The sequence below is a fragment of the Monodelphis domestica genome, chromosome 4 (assembly GCF_027887165.1).
Source record: "Monodelphis domestica isolate mMonDom1 chromosome 4, mMonDom1.pri, whole genome shotgun sequence".
NCBI lineage: Eukaryota > Metazoa > Chordata > Mammalia > Didelphimorphia > Didelphidae > Monodelphis > Monodelphis domestica.
Window position 1 is genome coordinate 290,515,753 of NC_077230.1, and position 22,233 is coordinate 290,537,985.

Sequence of the window (22,233 nt, forward strand, 5' to 3'; positions counted from 1 at the left end):
GACTCTCCAAACTCCCAAGGCTGTTATAAGAATAAAAAATGGGATAATATTTGTAAAGCTCGTCGCAATCCTTAAAAGGTTAAATGAAGGCTAGCTAGCTTTTTTAGTAAGCTAGTAACAAGTGCTACCTATATTAACCTCTTTTTCCTAGAGGAACAAAAAAATAATAACATCTGGCATTTATATAGCTAAATACTTTACAATTTTCTTATTTGCTCCTCAAAAGCAATTTTGAGGGGATGGTGCTATATATCTTCATCTTACAGATGAAGAAACTGAGGTGATTTACTCAGGGCCACATAGCTAGTGTCTGAGGTTGGATTTAAATTCAGGTCTATTCTGATTCTAGGTCCATTGATCTATCCACTGTTTCACCTGGCAGCAGATAAAAACAGACAAAAATGAGGCAAAAATGATTTGGGGTGCAGGAGAGTGAAGAATTGAGGATGACTGAAGTTGTGAGCCTAGAAAGATGATTTTACTCTTGACAAAAATAATTTGGAAGTTTGGAAGGGCAGTAAGTTCTGGAGGAAGGAGAGAGGAGATGATGATTCTATATCTTCCTCTCCCTCCTCCCCAAATAACTTGTATTTTTTTTTTGCACATTTTAAAATGTACAATAGGAATTGCCTACATTCTACTAATTGCCTAAAAGCGTGCCACACCGCATAATCCCATTTTGATCCAGCACTTACCAGATTCCTCCCTTATAAGTAGATCTGTTTGAATGTGAGGTTCTTTTGTCTTTGTATCACTAGCCAGGGAACACCTAGTTAGCCACTCAGAACTTATAAACAAATTGATAACTTTTCAGCTACTTCAAGTCTCCAAAAGTAGTCTTTGCTTATTGATTCTGACCAGTTTTTCTTTTTTTTTATATATTAGTGTCCTCAGTTCTTTTTTCTACTTCGCATAATTTCATAAACCTCAAGATATCTTTGTATTTCTTTGTCAGTCTTAATTGCATCATAGTACACCTTTCACTAATATATTACAATTTATTTAACCATTCCTCTATTTTTAGACATTTACGTTGCTTTCTTTGGCTTTGGAATTTTTGTTTTTGTTTTTGCAAGTCTGCATTATTCCACTGTGAACGTAAAAATCTTTGGACCTCTGAGTTCTTTAAAAATAGTTTTGCTAAGTAACATACAGTCCCACTTAATTGCGCAGGTTTGTTTTCCGTCATACTTTCAGAACACACTTTCCGGTTTTCTTTAAAAACAACTTTAAAAAACAAACAGTCCTACTTATTTTAATCCCGCCCCCTCCCTCTTAGAGTTCCGCCTCTTCCCCTAAAGTCCCTCCCTTTCTGTAATCAGTCTCATCTCTCTTCTAAAGCTCAGCTCCTCCTTTTTAGAGTTCCATCCTTCTCAACCAGATCCCGCCCCTTCAAACTTAAGTCCCGCTCCGCCCGTCGCTGACTGGAGCGTTGGGCCCTGCCCCCTCCTCCTTCCGCGCAGAGCACCCTGGGAGCGGCTTCCCTGGATTCCTCCGTTGGCAACCACACAAAGCTGGGCTGTGGTCCTCGCTTCCCCCCCTTGTCCCCGCCGTTTCCCGGGAAAGCCGCTGCTTCCTCCCTCTTTTCCCGAGGGGGCTTCCACCCCTTTCCCCGGGAGGTAGGAGGGTACATATGGGGACCCGGGAGGGGCGGTATCCTTCGGTGCCAGGGATGCTCCAGGCCTCGGGAGAACGGCGGATGTCCGTGGAGCTCCCATCCCCCAGCTGGGGAGGTAGCAGGGCTGGGCAGGACAGGAGCCCCCACCTCGTCCTAGGCGCAATCACAGCTAGTATTCCTATTGCGCTTTAAGATTTGCAAAGCACTTAACCTGTGCCCTCTCATTTGAATCTTTACTCATGATGCAGAGACTGTTACCCTCATTTTACTTAGGGAGAGACTGAGGCTTAGGGGGAGGTGAAGTGACTCCATGCTAAGTGCCTGAGATAGAATTTGAAATGAAGTCTTCCGGATTCAAGCTCAGTGTTGTACCCCTTAGGCCACCTAGTTTCCTCTTAGCCTAAAGAAGATGGATCTGACCCCATGCACGTAGTTCCCGGGTTTCTGGGTCTGTGTAGAGTTCTTTTGTAGAGGGATTTTTGCCTCTGTTACACACACTCAACTCCTCATTTGTGACTTCTCTGACCGGATTTGTAAGTCCCACAGACTCGGAAGTGTATATCACCAAAAAAATACTATCCTCTTAATCTTATTGCTCTGTAGTATAGCTTCCCAATTAAAAGCTAAGATCAAAGATAGTTCTGCCAGAATTAGACAACCTTAATCAGAGTTCCAACTTAAATTGGAAATCCCAAAACATATTTCATCCATTTTGGTTTTGCAGAAAATTTGCAGGTCATAATTATATTAGTCTTCAATTTGTATGTGAGTTTTGTCAAATCCTGAAAAATCATCTGATGAAAGAGATGGTTGAGTGAACTATTAAATAATATCTGTATTAAGAACATAGTCATCTCAGAGTATTTTAATAACTGGAAATGTGCGTTAGGGCGAGTGTTAAATCATGTTAATCTATCCATGATGGACTCAAAAATTTTTTTTTAAAAAACAGAATAAAAGTAGCAGATTAGGCAAAATATCTGCATAAATATCACTGGTAAAAGTCTGACATAAAATCAGTATGAAACTAAGATAAGTGATCGATACATACAGAAAAAATGCTTTTCATGAGAATTGCAAATTATAAATGATTTGTTGAAAACAAATTGCAAATCACTAATAAATAGAAAGACATGCAAATTTAAAACATCTCTATGATTTCATTCAAGACTTAAAACTAAAGAAGAAAAAAGCTGAGAACAATCAAAGCTGAAAAGAGCTGTGAGAAGACAGGTGTATTAATAGCTATTGGTGGAATTGTGAACTGATCCAACCATTCCAGACTTCAGTTCCAAATTATGCAAGAAAAGGACTTAAACTGACCATGTCCTTTGATCCAATGATGCCACTACCGGTTATATAGCCCAAGGAAGTAAAAGATGAATCATATCTAGTATTTTATCATTTGAATATCAAAATATTCAAAGTCTCATTCTTTGTGATAAGTAGTTGGCTATCATTTGGTGAATGAATAAATTATAGCATGTTAATAGAATGGAATATTATTGTGCATTAATAAAGAGAAATTCAGAAAAAAATGAGATTTGTATGAACTTATGCAGAATGAAATGAACAGAATCACAAACTACAAACATAATTACTCAAACTATATAAATGAAAAAATTAATAAAAAGGAGCTGAACTTTGCAAAGATGAAGGTCCTAGAAAACAAATAATGAAACAAAAATTTTCAAGTCGGAAAAGTAGAGTACTACTAGGACAAAATATTCTCTATGTTGTCATATATAGTCACTCTAGTAGGTTGTAGTGTTCTGTTTTTACCTGATTTGGTTTTTTTGTTGTTGTTAGTTTGTCATAAGGGAGAGTTCAGACAGGAAGGGGATTGGGAAATAACATGTAAATCCAAAAAGTATCATTAATTTTTCTTTTATAGCTGTCCAGTTGCATGGATATGTTGTATGTGACCTGCACAGATGGAGTTAATATACCAATGGATATAAATTAATCCCAGTTCTAAAAATTCCATTATTTTTTCTTGTTATTTATTTTGTATTTTCTCACTAAAGTATTTCCAAACCTAGTCCTGGGCCTCTGACACCAGTTACAACCCAACAGAAAGGCTTTCTAAGATTATTCAGCATCTCAAGTTCTAGGAGTCAGTGAATTTTAATGTAAGCAAAATTCTTAAGAACAATTAAGAAGTTTTTTTCCTACCAAATTTCTGCCTGCTAGGAGTTTACTTTCATACTCACAGAATATAATGAGATAGGTACACAGACACAAACATATACATCCTTAAATATTTTTTAAAAGTTTTTTATTGATATTTTGTTTCCCTATAGGATCAGAGCTTTAGATCCAAAAGGAACCACCACTGTCTAGTCAAGTTCTCTCATTTAGATAAGGAAAACAGATCCAGGGAAGTTAATTGACTTAGACAAGATCACTGTGATACTAAGAGTCAAAAATAGGGGTCAGCTAGGTGACTCAATGGTTAGAGAGCCAGACTTGGAGACAGGAGGTCTTCTATTCAAATTTGACCTCAAACACTTTTTTATCTGTATGACCCTGAGCAAGACACTTAACCCCAATTGCTTAGCCCCTACTTCTTTTCTGCCTTGGAACAAATACATAATATCAATTCTAAGATAGATGGTTATGGTTTTTAAAAAATTAATCAAAAGAAGGTTTTGAACCAGTTTCTTTGACTCCAGAACTAGAGGACTTTGTCCTGCACCTTCCTATCATAATAGCAGTTATTTTCTTTCTTTCTTTTTCTTTTTAAACCTTTACCTTTCTTCTTAGAATCAATACCATGTATTGGCTCCAAAGCAGAAGAGTGGTAAGGGCTAGGCAATGGAGGTTAAGGGACTTGCCCAGGGTCACACAGCTGGGAAGTGTCTGAGATCAAATTTGAACACAGGACCTCCACCTCTGGGCCTGACTCTCAATCCACTGAGCAACCCAGCTGCCCCCAGCAGTTATTTTCAAATACACTTCACTTGCCTCTAGCCCCTACTTCAGTGTTTTCCCCTCTATTAGCCAAAGAAAAAGGTTTACCAAAGCCAATTGATATTGGCTTTACTTAAATCTGTCAACATATGTAACTTTCCTAATTCAGAGCCACCTCTACTGCCAACCTCTTCAAAGAACTATAGAATTGGAAGTATTTTTTTTTGATGATGGGTAAAAATATAGAACTACCAAGAATAATATTCATTATGAAGTATAAACAGATTAGCCAAATCATGAAAACTTTTTGATTTTAGAATTGTTTTGAAACTTTGTTTATGCTTAAGAACATATTTAGCATATCAAATTCTTTATAGGTACAAATGATGCAAAATGTGCACCTGGCTCCAGAGACTGATGAAGATGATCTTTATTCTGGTTACAATGATTACAATCCAACCTATGATACTGAGGTAAAACATTTACTACTGAAACTTTTCAGTCTAATGTTGGCATGTAGGTTCTGGTAGACATTTTTTTCAGGGTTCTATACTTTGTTTACTTAGTTCAAATGGATTAGTATAGAAATCATGGCAGATTGTTTCGGCCTGATGTTCAATATTGAGAGAGACAGATAGACAGACAAAGAGAGACAAAAAAGCAAGGGACAGACAGGGGATGCAAGACCTCCATTTATTATGACAAAGAGAAAGGTTTTTATAGTGTAGAGTGTTAAGCATTATATCATGTAAGAGGCATAACTTCCCCACAGGATATTGTTTATATAAAGACTTTGCCCCAAACATTTCCAAGGCACTTCTACAAACCCAAGCAATTGAGGAATATTGACAATAACTTGAGCAGTTACAGGAAACACGGGAAAGGGAGTCATTTAGTCATGATATCACAAAGGCTTCTTTGGTCATCAAAATAATGAACAATCAAGGATTATTGAAGGAAGCTTTTCATATGCCTTTATCTGAGTTTCAAACTAGATAGCAGCTGTGGCTTGCCAAGAATCTCAGGCAAACTTACATGCATGTCTTTGTGGCTGCTTTTCCTCAGTGGGCCTAATTTGTCCTAGGTATCTCCATAGCAGATCTTTCCCTCTGTAGACCTCCTTTAGTACTTCAGCTTTACTTTTCTTATAGCATTTATTGAATTCAATCTTGGATTATAGTTATTATATAGCAAACTTTTCTTATTTTTCTTTGTCCCCTTTTCCTACTTTTTTTTTACAGTATGGAATATAGTGAATACACTCTTGCTCATAGTAGGTGCTTCGTAAATGTTTGAATTATTGGTGAATTGATTAATTTTACTAACCTCATTTATGACAAATTCATTTTGCTAAGAAGGTCTGTTAGAAGGTGAGAATAATTGCACAAAGGAAAACTTCTTTCCCAACTTCCAGTTCAAACCCCCTCACCCCATCTCCAGCTGCCTATTAGACATCTCGAACTGAATGTTCCATAGACTTCTGAAACTCAGTATATCCAAAAGCATGTCTTTTCCCTTAAATTTTTTTCTTCCTAACTTCCAGTGGCTCCCAGGATCAAATATAAAATTATGTTTTTTGTTCAATCATGTCTCTCTCTTCACAAAGATACTGGAGTGGTTTGTCATTTCCTTTTCCAGCTTATTTTACAGATAAGGAAACTGAGCAAAGAGGGTTAAGTGACTTGTCCAGGGCCACATGGCTACTAAATTCCTGAAATCAGATTTGAACCTAGGTCTTCCTGATTCCAAGCCAGGCACTGTATCCACAATGCCAACTAGCCCTTCATAACCTGATGCTTTCTTCCTTTCTAGTCTTTTTATTTCTTTCTCCTCTTCTTATTTTTTACAACCCAGTGGCACTGACCTCCTAGCTTTTCCTTTCACACAATGGTCTATTTCCCTACTCCATATATTTTCACTGTCTATCCTCATGTCTGGACTATTCTGCCTCCACATCCCAAATTCTTTGACTTCCTTAAAGTCTCAGTTAAAATCCCACCTTCTGCAAGAAGCCTTTTTTGATTCCCATTAATGTTAGTCATATCCCCCCTCTGTTTATTATCTCTAATTTATCCTGTATTTATCTTGTTTGTCATAACTGCATATTGTTTCACCCATTAGATTGTGAGTTTCTTGAGAGTAGAGGGTTTTGATTTTTGGTTTTGCTTTTCTTTGGATCCTCAAAACTTAGCACAGTGCCTGGCATATGGGAGGTACTTAAGAAATACTAGTTATCCGACTGAAAAATGATGAAAATAAACTATACATCAATTCAGCAAATATTAAGTACCTGTTATGTACAAACTATTCTAGTTACCGTGGTTAGAATGGATATGGCCCAGTCTCTTCCCTCAAGAAGGTTACAATCTAATGGTGGGGAGATGAAAAACATGCTCAAACAATTGGCACAGTGGAGAGTGATAATTGCATAAGAGAGTATGAAAAATTCTGCGAACATTTTAAAGAGTATGATGTCACCATTTTCTGGAGTGAAGGCCTTGGAGGAAGAGGTCAATTCCAGGTACTCGGGAATGATGTGAGCTAGGGCATAGAGACAGAAGAGAGTAGGATGAGAATAGGAGAAACATTGAATTTGGCTAAAATATGGAGTAATTTAAGGAGAGTATTGAAATTCAGCTGGAAAGGTAAATTATGGAGAACCTTGAATTCCCAAACTGGAAAGTTTTATTTCATTTAGTACTCAGAAGATTCCTGGGTGGGAGAGTTATATGATGAAAGTAATATATTATAAAAAAAATTATTTAAGAGGTTTTGTGGGGGAAACAAGATGGTTCAGGGAATAGAAAGTCAGGCCTAGAGATAGGGAAGAGGGGGGTACTCAGTTCAAATGTGCCTCAAACACTTCCCATCTGTGTGATCCTGGACAACTCACTTAACCCAAATTGCCTAACCCTTATCATTCTTCTGCCTTGGAACCAGTACTTAATATTGATTCTAAAACACATGGTAAGGATTTTTTAAAAAAAAAGTTATATGAAAGAGCAGATCAAAGAGAAAAAAAATTGAAAGCAAGAGTTATTCTTAAGAGAGGCTATTAAGTTAATTTAGGTGAGGAAAAAATGAAGTCAAGAAGTTAAGTGCTTACTATGTAAGAGGCACTGTTAAGCAGTTGGATCCAAAGACAAAATTAAATAGTGCCTACCTTCAAACAGCTTATAATCTATCCAGAGATATGTGCATGTATACCTATATTTTAACAACATTAACCTTCTGCAAATGTAGTTGGAAGATATTTTAATCTTCTCTTATGATAAGTTTGAAATCTAACACAGCAATTTTGAAGGATAGTATTTGCTTCCTTTTGAGTGCTATAAAATTTTTCATAATTTTCAGGTCTAATCCTGAAAAATCTTCTTGTTATATCTTCACAATATTGTATACAGTCCCTAAATATCAGAATAAAGTGAATTATTAGAACATTAAATAACAATATTTAAATATAAGTATGAATGAAAGCCAAATAGAAATTTCTGGGTTGTGCGCACCTGTAATGTCTCCATTAGTGAATACTAGAATAGTAGAAAATTGTCTTATACCTCAATTGTTTGAAATCTAAGTGTCTTAGATTCCAAAGAAAATAAGGTCACTTTCCTGATATAATTTCATATGTCTTATTCAATAAAATTTAATTAAAGTAACCAAAGAAAATGCCTAGATTTTTCCTATGATGGAAACACCAAACTTTTTGTCATTTTAATCTTTTTTCTTAGCCATTTTCAAATAACTACATAATTTATAACACCCTATTTGCAAAAGGGATTGACTGGAAACAGGAGTACTGGTTTCACTTGTGCAAAAAGAGAACTAAGAAAACAACTACTAAAATTCAAAGTGAATATTTGATCTATCTTCTACTTTATTTTACGTGCAGATATTAATAGCTTTTGTACCTATATTTAAGCTTGTTTGCAAATCTCAAAACCCTACATTCTATAGAATATAAGATAACTTTCCTAAATTATTTTAATGCATGCTCAATAAAATGTAATTAATATAATGTATAGAAGGAATTATCTAAATTTTTTCTAAATTCATCAGATCAGCTATTTAAAATTTTTTTGCTGTTATCTTTTTATATCCCTTACCTAACCTTTTTGTAAAGAAAAATATAAAGAATGAAAGATAAATGAATAGATAGATGATAGATCAATAATTCTATAGATACTGCATTCAGTAAAGCTTACTGTGTGCCAGACTCTGTACCAATCACTGGAGATACAAATGTAAACAGAAACTATGCCCCTAAGAAACTTATATTCTAGTGGGAAAAGATCACCCATAAAAAGGGGCTGAAAGGAGAAGGAGCCAGGAATTTACCTGGTTAGAGACAAAGTGGAAAGGTGATCCTGGGCTTCATGGACTGGGCTGGGTTTGAAAAGAGAAGACTGACTGGATACTTTCTCCTCTAGGGAAGAGAGGTTCTGAGAAGAACTCTCTTAAAAAAAAGAGACCATGGGACTGATGATATTATTTGCTTGAGGAGAAAGCCTCCTAAGCAGAGTTGAAGAGGTGATCTGGAGCATTATGGATTGCATCTAGATACAGGGGAGCCCAGAACCCTTTGTCCAATTTTAAGCTTTAAAAACTACTTAAACTAGACTAAAACTTTGTGGTCACCTGTATCTATATAATTTTCCATACACAGAGATTAAAGAAAGGATAGAAAAGAAAAAAAGAATACACATGTTGCATAAAATTCAATTAGGAGAAAGGAGAATCAGGCAGTAACAGTAATTAAAATATAAATATTAGGAAAATTATATTTTATGATTCACTAGAATTGATTCTAATATTTTTTTTAGGTGAAGGAAAATGCAAGTAAGTTTTCTCAAAACACCCTAACCTAGTATTTTAGTAAAATGCATGTTTATCCTCTATATCTTCAGATTTTCAAAAGTTAGTAAAAGAAATGTTTATATGGTGCTTTTCAGATTTGCACAGCGCTTTATATAAACAATTTCATTAAATTATCACAACAATCTGGTGATATAGTTGTATAGCTCTCAATTCACTGAGTCCCCTAGCTGCCCCCTTAGGAAATGTTTCCTGAGAGGATTAGCACAAACCAAAACTATAAAAATGAAAGTAAGAGGACTTGCATAATAGGATTAAGGATGTTTGTATTGGATAGTAATAGAAAACAATATGGAAAATGGAAATAAAGGGTTTAGATTGGCAATTAAATTTGTATTTTCAAGTCCTAATTCATGTTAAATACTAAGCATAAACATTTTAATTTTAGGAATTGGAAAATGATACAGCTTTTCAGCAGGCTGTGAGAACTAGTCATGGCAGAAGACCTCCAGTAAGTAAATGTTGTTATGCAGGAAAATGAAGGATTTGTTTACATGCTCACTAATACAGACACTTTTTACAAAACAGACATAGATTATTCGGAACCACTAATTGTTTGAAGTATGCTTATTTTTCTAATTTTGTTAATCAGATGGGTTATTAGTAGAGAATAATACAATTTAATTTTCTCAGGTTTTAGGAGGTCATGTGCTAAAGCATCATTCCATTGTACTAAATGATCCAAATAGTGTAGAAGAGTTCATGCATTTTCACTAGAATGTCACTCACAACATTCCTCATTAACAGTTAACAGCAAATCTTCATAAATCAGAACTAAGAGCAGTTGATAGAGGAACAAGTTTATCACAGGATGTCATAGGATTCCCTTTACAAGAAGTCATCAAATATAGACTGATTACATAGGGCTATTGCAAAGGCACATTCCTGGCTAAGATCCTTCCAACTCTGAGATTTTGTGATTCTCTGAGTCCCAAAATAAGGCAGTGGTCAGCTTCTATTCTTGTTTTATGATAGTGCCTGAGCACCTGAGAAACATAATTTTTAAGAAATTAGCCATGTATGAACTCTTATACATAATATAAAAAAGTCTTTATTCATGACCCTCTCTTTCCCATTTCCTTGACAGTTCTGTTTTCCTAGCTTATAAAAACACATTTAATTCTGTAAATTATTTTTTTCTTTTTTCCTCAAGATAACTGCCAAAATACCCAACACAGCAGCAACTCGACCGATAGCCACTGGATATGGGGTCAGTTTTATTTCAATGAAGCTATTAAGTGGATTTCTTCCTCTTTAAATCCTTAAAGCATAGACTTTACCAACATGGGTTATTTTTCTGTCTTTAAAAGCAGTTACCCATAATGAACACTCAAAGACATTTTCCAAAGGAGAGTTTAATCCCTCTACCAGTAGTCTATTTTATATGCCCTTCTGATAATTTGACAATGTGTCAAAACATTAAGTAGAGCCAGTTCCTTTATTGAATTGTTGTTTATTACTAGTTTTCTTTCATTTCCTGTGATCAAAGTTTACTCCCTTGATATTTCTACACTATTATAGCCAAACCAAGTATAGATTTCATTCTCTTATTTTCATAGATGTTTGATTTTTGCCTTATAAATGAAGGTTAAGACATTAGTACCTAAGAAGTACTAAATGTGAAAGCAAAATATAGATAAAATATCCCAGAACCACGTATTTGGGTCTTGTGTATGTGCAAGATCATTAGAAGTGCTGCACAAATGACCAGAAAATAGATACACATTATACACTATATACCTTTGGAACATGGCCCAAAGTATCCATTTTTTGTGTGTTCTTATCCCACATGTAATGTAGAACAGGTAAAATTGTCCAAGAAAAAATGATAGATTGATCTAAAGGCACTGCCAGTCCCTTTCTTTGTATTAAAATAAGGGAGGCTTAAAAAGGACTGTAGGCACAGTGCAGAATAATAAGAATAACTGATATCTATATAGTACTTTAAAATTTGCAAAGCCTCTTTTTAAAAATAAAATTTTAAATCCTTTTCTTCTTTCTTAATATCAGTTCTAAAACCAAAGAGTTGGCAAGGGCTAGGTAATTGGAATTAAATGATTTGCCCAAGTTATATTGCTAGGAAGTGTCTGAATTCAGATTTGAATCTAGAAGCTCCTGTCTATAGGGCTGGCTTTCTATCCACTGTGCTACCTAACTACCCCTATTTTGCCAAGCTTCTTCCCTACTTTTATCTCATTTCATCCTCATGACAACACTGTACTATGGGTACTAACCGCATTATTATCTCAGCTTTATGGGTGAGGAAAATCAGATTCAGAAAATTTATTTGCTCAAGATCATTGACTCCTACATTAGCCTTTTCTTTTGGTAAATGAGTACTATTATATATAACCATAGATCTTGCAATATATGGTCTCTTATCATAAGACAAATTAAGTAGGTGCCACTCAGAGGATCCTGAGCTGGCTCAGGTTTTGATGCTTTTCTTTTATACACATGGAATAAAAGGTCATTGATAGCATGCTATATAAAGTTTTGTTATGAGTCTCATCATTTGGGTAGAACAAATATTATCATCCCTTTTTTAGGGGAAGAGGAAGTAGATTAGAATTGGGTTCATGCGTGTCTAACCAGCATCTGAGCCAGAGGTTGAACCCACTTCTGACTACAAGCCCATTATAATTTCCACTGTAACATATTGTTTGTACTGGTTGAGAATGATGTGAAATGAGCCTTAACCAGAAGGTTGAGGGGAGTGGGCTTTAATACTTTTTTTTTTTACTATCATTAAAACCCTCACAACTGTTAGTAGACAAGGTTAAGGATAAAAGTTTTCAGAATCATTTAGACTAACTGAATTTTTCTGTTTGCTAGTCTAAAACATCACTGACTTCATCATTGGGAAGGCCAATGACAGGAGCTATTCAGGTAACATGGGACTTATTTATTCTGTGACTTTCTTTTAAGGTACCTACAATAATGCCAATAAAGTTTTCTTTTTAAAGCAATTTTAAAGTATTAGTTTTTGAACATAAGTAACATTTTGTTAATAATTCTAAATTATTGATTTTTGAACAAAATGTTTCCTGTGTGGTAAACTTAATTCTCTAATCTGTGGGTATAGATGTGGCTGGTATACATTTGTGGAGGGAGGGAATAGCTTCCTTCAATTTACATGAGGAAGATACTTTCCCTTATATTTTCTTTCAAGTTTCTAGGTAACAATTTAACACAATGTTCATAAATAAAGCCCCATTTGAGGATTGGGCACAGAACCTGAAATATGCTGGCATTTTATTCTCTAGGACATACTGTTCCTTTGCTGCCTTTTTCAAGTTTTCTGTAGGAATTTCAGAGCCTTATAGGAAACTACAATAAACACTAGCTACCAAGTAATGGTTAAGCGAATTTTCTAGTTAAATAGCGAGTAATTTTTGTCCATCAGAATTTGAAGGCAAGGGTGGGTGTCTTCTTTTTTGGGCTGCATAGATGGCTAGTAAAACCCAAGAAGGAAGATTTAGGCTGATAGTTACTAAAATTCAAATAGTCAACATTTGATCCATCTTAAAAAATTCATTCTATATGTAAAGCTTTAAATAGTTTAACAAAAAAATCAGTTTTTTTGTTTCTAAACTCTTATAATGGTTTTTATTAATTAAGGATGGAGTTGCTCGCCCTATGACAGCAGTAAGAGCAGCTGGTTTCACGAAAGCAGCTTTAAGAGGTTTGTTCGTCTCTCCTAATCTATTTTCTTTTTTTTTTATATTGTTTCTATGTATATATTCTTCATAGTGTATGTGTGTGTGTGTGTATATATATATATACATACATATATACATATATGCATATACACAAATGTAAACATATACTCTAATATATCTGTCACCTTTTGTTGTAGGTATACTCTCCAGTGATATAGCTTACAACCCCTCAGGGCCTACCCATCCTGTGATACTTTTGTTCATGTCCTTCCATAAGTTGACCTTAGTGGTCTACCTAATGCAATGGGATCTTTCCTTACTTTTTCACGATATTACAAAGTTACCAGGAGAGAATTTAGACTGTTGCTCTTCTCTGTGACCAGACCATCTTTTTGCTCATTTTCTTGAAGACATCTTTTATACTTCTTTGTAATTCCTTTTTTTATATTTCTAATGGCCTACTTCTGCCCACCATAGGTCTCTCAAGTGCACTTTAATTGAGGCCCAAGTTCTGTTTTTTTGAAAACTCTCGGATTACATTATTCACAGCCATATGATAACTTGCTCTTTAAAAACTGAGTAAGATTTGCTTCTAAATTTGTGTTCTGTGTTGCTGTAAAGCAATTCTTTAAGGGTCTGTTTGATTTCATCTAGGATTATTCAATTTAGATTGAATATTTTGTTAGTTTTGGTATTTTATCCAGTTCTTTTAGAATATCAAGTTTATTGGCATGGGATTGTGCATCATAAATTTTTTTTTAAATCCTTACCTTCCATCTTAAAATCAATACTTTGTATTTTTCTAAGGCTGAAGAATGATAAGAAGTAGGTGGGGGGAGGAGGAGGAGGAGGAGGGTTAAATGTCCTACCCAGAGTCACCTAGCTAGGAAATGTCTGAGGCCAGATTTTAACCCAGAACTTTTCATCTCTAGGTCTGGTTCTCACTGAGCCACCTGCCTGCCCCTCATCATAATTTCTGACAATTTTCTTTTTTGCTCTTGTAATTGTTCCCCCTTTTTGCCTTCTAATTTTGTTGATTTGAGTTTGTTCTCTTTTTTAAAAATTAGATTTGTTAGTGCAAACATCAACAACATGGAAATAGGTTCTGATCAAGGACACATGTAAAACCCAGTGGAATTGCACATCGGCTACAGGAAGGGGTGGGGGGAGGGAAGGGAGGGAAAGAATATGATTTTTCTAAATTGACTAAATAAATTTTTCTAAAAATAATAAAAAAAATAAAGCAAGGGCAGTGCTCTATAAAAGTAAAAAAATAGATTTGTAAATTGTTAATCATTTTTCTTGATATTTGAAAAAATATTTCACTATAATATCTTTATATCTTAACTATTTTTTCACTCATAAAACAAACTATTTTAAAGACTCCTTTTATCTATATATTCAAAATAATTTATAAGCATGATATAATTCAGAATGTTTATTATTTATAATTTTTATATCCATAGAGCAAATAGAAAAAACTAGTTTTTTTTATCCAATGATGTTATTCTATAGATCCAACTCCTAGTTTATTGTTTGATCCAACTATGAACTGCAAATGTAATATTTTCTAATTTCATCTCAGGTTCTGCTTTTGATCCTCTTGGTCAGTCCAGAGGCCCAGCTCCTCCATTAGAAGCCAAAAATGAAGACAGGTATGTAGTTTGTTCTATTAGTGGTTTTAGTTGGCTTGACTTTTTAAAAAATACATTCTGCATAATTATTATTTTTTTTATTAACCCTTATCTTCTGTCTTAGAATCAAAACTATATATTGGTTCCAAGGCAGAAGAGTGATAAAAGCTATGCAGCTGGGGGTTAAATGACTTTTCTGGGGTGAGACAGCCAGGAGGTGTTTGGGGAATAGATTTAAACCTAAGACCTCCCATCTCTAGTCCTGGCTTTCAATCCATTGAGCTACCTAGCTACACCCCTCCCACAAAAATAGTTTTTGAAACTAATATCAGTATGATATTCATAGTATAATCTTTGTTTACTGGGACTTATGGTCCACTAAGATCTACCTAAGAATACTATTCATGTGTGCTGGGTGATATTTTCATTTTTTATTTTTGAAAACATATTCTAATTTTTATGAATACTAGTATTGACTTCCTTTGAAGTCCATATGGCTGAAATCATACTCTAAATATAGTAAGAAATAATGGTTTTAAAAATACTTCTCGGGGGCAGCTGGGTAGCTCAGTGGATTGAGAGCCAGGCCTAGAGACGGGAGGTCCTAGGTTCAAATCCGGCCTCAGCCACTTCCTAGCTGTGTGACCCTGGGCAAGTCATTTGACCCCCATTGCCTAGCCCTTACCACTCTTCTGCCTTGGAGCCAATACACAGTATTGACTCCAAGACGGAAGGTAAGGGTTTAAAAAAAAATTAAAAAAAAATACTTCTCCATTGTACACAGTAACAGCAGTATTATGGAATGGTCACCTGTGAAATACTTAGCTACTCTCAGCAATATAGTGATCTAGGGCAATTTTAAAGGGTTGATGACAAAGAATCCTATCCACTTCCAGAAAAAGAACTATTGGAGTCAATGTAGAATAAAACATTCTATTTTTCACGTTAGTTTATTGGGGTTTTTATTTTATATGATTATTCCCTTAGAAAAATGAACAATATGGGAACGTGTTTTGCATGACAATACATGTATAACCCAAACTGAATTGCTTGCCCGCTCCAGAAAGGGGGGAGGGAAGGGAGGGAGCAAGATACTTTAGAACACTTAAGTAGAAATTTGTTATTCCATATAATAGGTAAAATAAAAATATTTTCATAATGGAGAAAAAACTTAAAACATCTCTCAAAAATGTTTAAAAATACAACCAACACATATTTTAACATCCTACTTTCAAAAGAAAATAGACCTTTTGGAAGGGGAAGTGATGTAGCCAAATTGTTCATCTACCAGTTCATTCATCTAGGAAAACTTTATTTAGGAATTGTTATACATAGAGTGGTACAATGTAATCCATCTTGCTTAAAGAAGATGATATTGATTTAATTTTGTTATTTTGAGGGAATGACTTTGAAATGGCACAGTTATCTTATTAATTCTGGCCTTTTCAGACTGATTTTTTTAGTCCTAAAACTTCTTTATTTAAATTCTTTTATTTACTTAGAAATTTAATTTTTTGGGGGGGAGGGGTGCAGCTGGGTAGCTCAGTGAGTTGAGAGCCACACCTAGAGATGAGAAATCCTAGGTTCAAATCTGGCCTCAGACATTTCCCACCTGTGTGACCCTAGGCAAGTCACTTGACCTCCATTGCCTAGTCCTTACCACTCTTCTGCCTTGGAACCAATGCACAGTATTGATTCTAAGGTGGAAGGTAAGGGTTTAAAAAAAATAGACATTTAATTTCACATGCAGCTTCTCTCTGGTGATGAGTATTGAATTCTTTTCTAATACATGATGTAGTCTTTAATTTTGTTCATCAAAGGATATAACCTTTTTTCCTACAGGAGCCATTTTTTTCAGTTGTCATAGGATCTGAAATAAAAAAAGGAATTGTGTAAAATCATGTAATAATACTAAATTTTCTTAAGTTTTCACTAGAATAGTGTTAAAAATCTATCAAATATTAATATTTTGGGTAATGTAATGCTTTAAGTAATAGCTTGTAAAATTTCATTTCAGTCCAGAAGAAAAGATTAGACAACTAGAAAAAAAAGTAAATGAATTGGTAGAAGAAAGCTGTATTGCCAACAGTTGTGGAGACTTAAAATTGGTAAGTTAATAGACTCATATGAGTTAAGATTATAGAATTTGAGTACATAGACAGAATACTGCTCCTTTACTTCAAAATGAAGTTTTTGACTTCCCAGTGGTTTGTAAATATTCCTCTTAGGCTGTGATATTAAAACCAATTTGGTCATTTTATCAGAACATTTAAAAAATTTTTACTTCATTATCTAACTGCATTTAATGCTATAGGTAAGCTAGAGCCTTGGATACTTGTTTTCTAAAGCCTAAAAAAGAACTGCTGCCTTTTAAAAATTTTTTGGTTGGTCCATCTGCCTGTTTTTGATGCCTAGTCACCCATAGCTCTGCCATCTCATTTCTACCTCAGGGCATCTTTAAAACATTTTTAGATTTTTTTTTAGTAAATGGAATTGTTGATTCTATAAAACTAGGAGTAGTCTCCATGGATTCTTCTGCTTTTATCTCCACTGCTTTTGGCTTTTATAGTAGCCTTCATTTTATGAGCTACAGGAGCAGTTGTTAAAATTTGCAACACCTGTGGTCTTTCATTTTCAGTTTTTAGAAAATATTTAAACAATTATAATTTAATTACTTTCCTACAGAAACAACTTGTGACCATGATAGCAAATTTAGATACTTGTTTACTATTAAAATTAGAAGCATTGATTGGATATTAAAAAGCATTGGATTGGGAATAAGTATTCCTACTTTCTGGTCATGTGAACCTAGGCCAATCATTTTTCTTAAATTGTTTCCTTATCTATAAAATTAAGGACTTAGAATAGTTAACATCAGAGTTCTCCCTTCTTGAATTTTATGATTCTCTGAAATTAATTTCCTTCTATCCATTGATAGTTTTTTTTGAAATCAGTGTAAGTCTCTTTCATTTGGTAGCCTTTCAAATTTAAAAATGATGATTATGTCCTTCCCTTGCCATCCCCACCCCCATTTTCTCCAAATCACCCATAATTCCTTTAGCTTTTCCTCATATGTGATAGTTTTAGTTTCTTCATGATACTAGATGCCTTTCTCCCAGATATGCTTCAATTTGTTACCCTTGAATTTAAAATGTAGTATCCAAAATTAAACAGTTTCTAAGTTTGATCTGACCAGCATAGAATGCAATGAGACTATCACATATCACCTCCCTTGTTCTGAGTGCTAGTACTCATTTTGAACCTTCAATCAACTAGAAACCCCAAATCTTTCTCATATCAGTTTAGGGCTCTCCTTCTCCTCATCCTGTGTTTATACAATTGATTTTTCAAACCAAGTATAGAAAATTATATTTTTAAACAGTAAATTTCATTTTGTTTAGTTTAGCCCATAATTCTAGCTTGTTATAATCTTTTTGGCTGCCAATTCATTAATCCAACATATAAACTACCCTTTACAACTTCATGTCATCCTGAAATTTGATAAGCATGCCATCAATATCTTCAGATTATCAGTAAAAATATTGTACCAGAACAGGATTTCTCTCATATATCAGTCCTATTCATCTACCAATTCACCATCTAATTTTTTTTGCTTTAAAAATATTTCCAAATTTATTTATATTAAGATATAGATATCTCTTATATTATTATATTTTATATACATCACACAAATATATTATATAATGTATACATATGTAAACATACAGTATATATATATTATATATACATGCATTATATATACATTTTTCTCTTTAAAATTGACGACTTGGGGGGCTGCTATGTGGCTCAGTAGATTGAAAGCCAGACTTAGAGACAGGAGGTCCTAGGTTCAAATGTGACCTCAGATTCTTCCTCGGCATGTAACTCTGGGAAAGTCACTTAACCCCCATTGTCTAGCCCTTACTGCTCTTCTGCCTTAGAAGCAATACACAGTATTGATTCTAAGATGGAAGGTAAGGGTTTAAAAAAATATTGATGACTTGAAATACAAACTGTGAGTTTTTCTATCTTTAGGGAAAATGTAAATAATTTATAAGCTCTTATATAAATCATGTTGTAACAAAATGTAAGTTGCTAAAAGTTCAAATCCAGTTAAAAATCATAAATATGATTCAAGGCCCTAGAAAAAGCAAAAGATGCAGGAAGAAAGGAGAGAGTATTGGTGAGACAACGTGAACAAGTAACAACTCCTGAAAACATCAATTTGGACCTAACTTACTCAGTAAGTGCTGAAATATTGTGAAGTCAATTTATTGTCAATTGACAAGTCAATTGTGAAGTCAAATTATTATTTGTATTATTTGTGGATTTGTTCATCATTTCTGTGAAAAGATGTTCAATGAAACAATGTTATACAAGAAAGCTAGCTCAGTCAGGGCTGTCTAATTTAGGTCTAGGCCAGAGAGCAGTGGGGGGTTTGAAACATTATTGCAAGGTTTATTCAATGTATTAACAACATTATTGCAAAATAACAATCAAGATGATATTATGTGAGGTAGGCCTGTGTTTGGTAAGCATTTCAAACTAGGCAAATAAGACAGCCTATGTAGGGAGTGGAAAAAAAAAACTGGAATTGCTAGCACAATGTGCTTCTTGTTCTAAGCAGATTTTTCCAGAGATGTTGGATAATACTTTCTGCCATAATCATATTTTTCTTATCATAAATAATTTGAGAAAGCTAAAGTTTCATTTCAGATATGACTAAAATAGTGTTTATATGCCTATTATTTTTAGTGTGTCTTCTGTTCCATTTAACAAATATTTAAGTGCCTACATACAAGGCACTGGGCTCACTATTAGGAATATAGAGATAAAAACATAAGCCTTTGCTTCCGAGGAGCTTACATTTTACTGGAGGGTGGGAGTGGAAATTGTAATGTGTTCACAGATTAAGACAAGATAATTAGAGAAGAGAGAACATTATAAATTAAGAGAAATTAGACTTTACAGAAGAGGTGGTTCTGAGTTGAATCTTAAAGTTAGAGATACTAAGAGATAGAAGTAAAGAGAAAGCAGATTTGAGGTAGTGCATTCCTAGTACAGTGAACATCCTGTGCAAAGAATAAATGAAGTGGGATGTCAAGAATAGGGAATAGGTAGTCAGTTTGACTGGAATATAGAGTTGAGGAATAAGAATTTAGAATTTTGGAAATGTAAATGAAAATCCAATTGTGGAGGTCTTTAGACACAGACTGAGGAGTTTATATTTTATCCAAGAGACAGTAGGAATGACCAAGTTTTTTTTGTTGTTTTTTTTTAAACAAGGTAATCATTTTGGTCAGACCTATGTTTTAGGGTTATTAGTTTGACAGCTTTATAGTGGAATTCCCCTATTGGAGGGAGAAGGCTAGAAGTATAGAGACCAATGAGACTATTACAATAGTACAGGTAATGAAGATCTGAACTAAGATGGAGGTTGAGTACAGGGTGGACAGATGTGAAACATGTTATAATGGCAGGGTTGCTGAGACTTGACAAACTATTTGAGGAATAAAGAAAAATAAAAATTAGAGATATATCCAAAGCTGGGCGACTGGAAAATGGTAGTACTCTCAAAAGAAATGGGAAAATTTGAAGGAGGGATGGGGTTTAGGGGAAAAGATGAATTCCACCTTGAATATGCTATTGTGACATCCTGGTAGAAACATACAGAAAGTGTTTGATGATGTGAGAATGGAATTCATATGGTTATAGCAAGAGTAGGGAAGCTAAAGGAGAGTCAGAAACATAAGATATTATGGTAAGAGAGAAATTTTAAATTTATATCATGGAGGTATCATAGTTTTAAGTGATGGTGAAACCTAAGATGTGAATATCCCTATGTGTGACTGAGGTGGACTTGAAGATAGAGGTTGTAGTTAGGACTTTGGAGTTGGAAACTAATAAATTGGAGGTCAGTATATTTGTGGGAACATCAACATCTATACCAAAATCTCTGTGTTAGGAGAGTAAGAGTGGAATTTGAGAGGAAGACTATGAGAAAGATATTGAACTCCTTGAGAAAGGAAAGAAAATGGCATAGGAAATTAGAATAAAAACATAACTGAGATCTGGTCCACATGACATGGATGAGCAGAATGTATATCTCAGTGGAAAAGAGGTTGCTAAATGATGATGATAAGAGATGATTTGGAAGTGGCAGTGAGGAGCAAAGAATAAGCATTCTCATTCTATAGTGTATTTAGGGAGCATGAGAAAAGAAATAATTAGTACTGGAGGGGATAGTTCCCTAACTAGATTTAACTTGCCCTTATAACCTCATTCCAAAATGGTGGGAGACAAGGGATATGAAGAAAATATCCTACATGTGGAGAAAACATTCAGCTCCTATTTCCTGAGCCCTCTGAAGCACTGAAGCTTGAGGCTGGAAACTTTTGATGATTCTGTTCAGAATCTGATTGCAGCCCTTTGGTGCCTCTGGCTCTCTGAGGCTGGGGTCTTTCATGGATATGAATTTCTTTTAATGCAGGACTTCTATGACCTCTGACTCCCTGAGATTTTGGATCCCTTAGTTCTGAGACCTTTGCAATGGCTTATGACAACTGTGGTAATTGGATAACCTGAACTCATGCTTGATGCCAGCTTTGTAGCCTACTCATATGGCCCAAGATAAAATATATTTGGAAGACATCCCATACATGGAATAAATTTTAAGATTTCAATCTTTTAGTCTCTGGAAGCAAAGGCCCTTACTTAGGTGCCTTTGGTTCATTGAAGCATGGAATCTTGGATGATTGTGAAATTCCTGTCACTTAGGCAACTTTAGAGTTTATCTTGAGTAGATTTAATTGACTCTTTTTGACCTCTCAAAACATAATTCATAGTTATTTAATGACTTAATTGACCAAATTCTTCCTTGGAGGTCTTGACATATGCCTAGACTGTTCTTAATTTGCCCCTTGGAATGGCTTACCAAACAAGACTTGACTTAATACTTTGCTTATTTTTTCACTGTCAGTAGCAAACATTTATTCTCTACAAGTCTTTGAAATAGGTGGGATGTGAACATTAATGTTATTTAGAGATAGAAAACTGAAAAATAATGACTTTTAAGGGAATTCATGTAAGTTGAGTTTCTTTTTAAAAATGAATGTTTGTTATCTTATCACTTAAATTTCCCATTTACTCTTTTCCCCTGCATTTCCCTAAGAGCCATTTCATATAACTAGGAATTTTTTAAAATCTGTTTCATTTTTAATGTAAAATATTCTTTATCTCCTTATTTTGTCTCCTAACCACTTTGGTAAATAGTTCCTATTAAAAAGTACCCAAGTAACTAGCCTTATTACAAGATAATAATGGTTATTATATTTTTTTATAAAAATTTCTTTAGGTTCTTTTCAATTTAGCCAGTCAGTATTCAGCTAATGAAATGTATGCTGAAGCACTAAACACATATCAAGTTATAGTGAAGAATAAAATGTTTAGCAATGCAGGTAAGTACATCTTTCCAATATGTTGGTAGATTCATTTATATATTGTAAAATCGCAAAATTGCTTATATATAATT

The 22,233-nt window shown here is 34.4% G+C and overlaps 1 protein-coding gene across 5 annotated transcripts in view; it reads left to right on the forward strand.

Moving 5' to 3' along the window:
• Positions 1 to 1,453: 1,453 nt before the first annotated feature.
• Positions 1,454 to 22,233, forward strand: part of IFT88 (intraflagellar transport 88) — a 119,763-nt gene continuing 98,983 nt past the window's right edge. For 2 of the 5 annotated variants that reach the window (XM_007495202.3, XM_001366349.4), the window contains exons 1-10: positions 1,454 to 1,619; positions 4,909 to 5,004; positions 9,795 to 9,857; positions 10,560 to 10,616; positions 12,242 to 12,295; positions 13,028 to 13,091; positions 14,654 to 14,723; positions 16,720 to 16,810; positions 18,841 to 18,945; positions 22,057 to 22,159. In XM_007495202.3, coding sequence (XP_007495264.1) covers positions 4,915 to 5,004; positions 9,795 to 9,857; positions 10,560 to 10,616; positions 12,242 to 12,295; positions 13,028 to 13,091; positions 14,654 to 14,723; positions 16,720 to 16,810; positions 18,841 to 18,945; positions 22,057 to 22,159 — 697 coding nt within the window. In that variant the 5' untranslated portion in view covers positions 1,454 to 1,619; positions 4,909 to 4,914. Of the gene's footprint in view, positions 1,620 to 3,645; positions 3,751 to 4,908; positions 5,005 to 9,794; positions 9,858 to 10,559; positions 10,617 to 12,241; positions 12,296 to 13,027; positions 13,092 to 14,653; positions 14,724 to 16,719; positions 16,811 to 18,840; positions 18,946 to 22,056; positions 22,160 to 22,233 lie in introns of all 5 variants that reach the window. The other 3 variants (XM_056794671.1, XM_007495201.3, XM_016421847.2) reach the window with 3 other exon arrangements.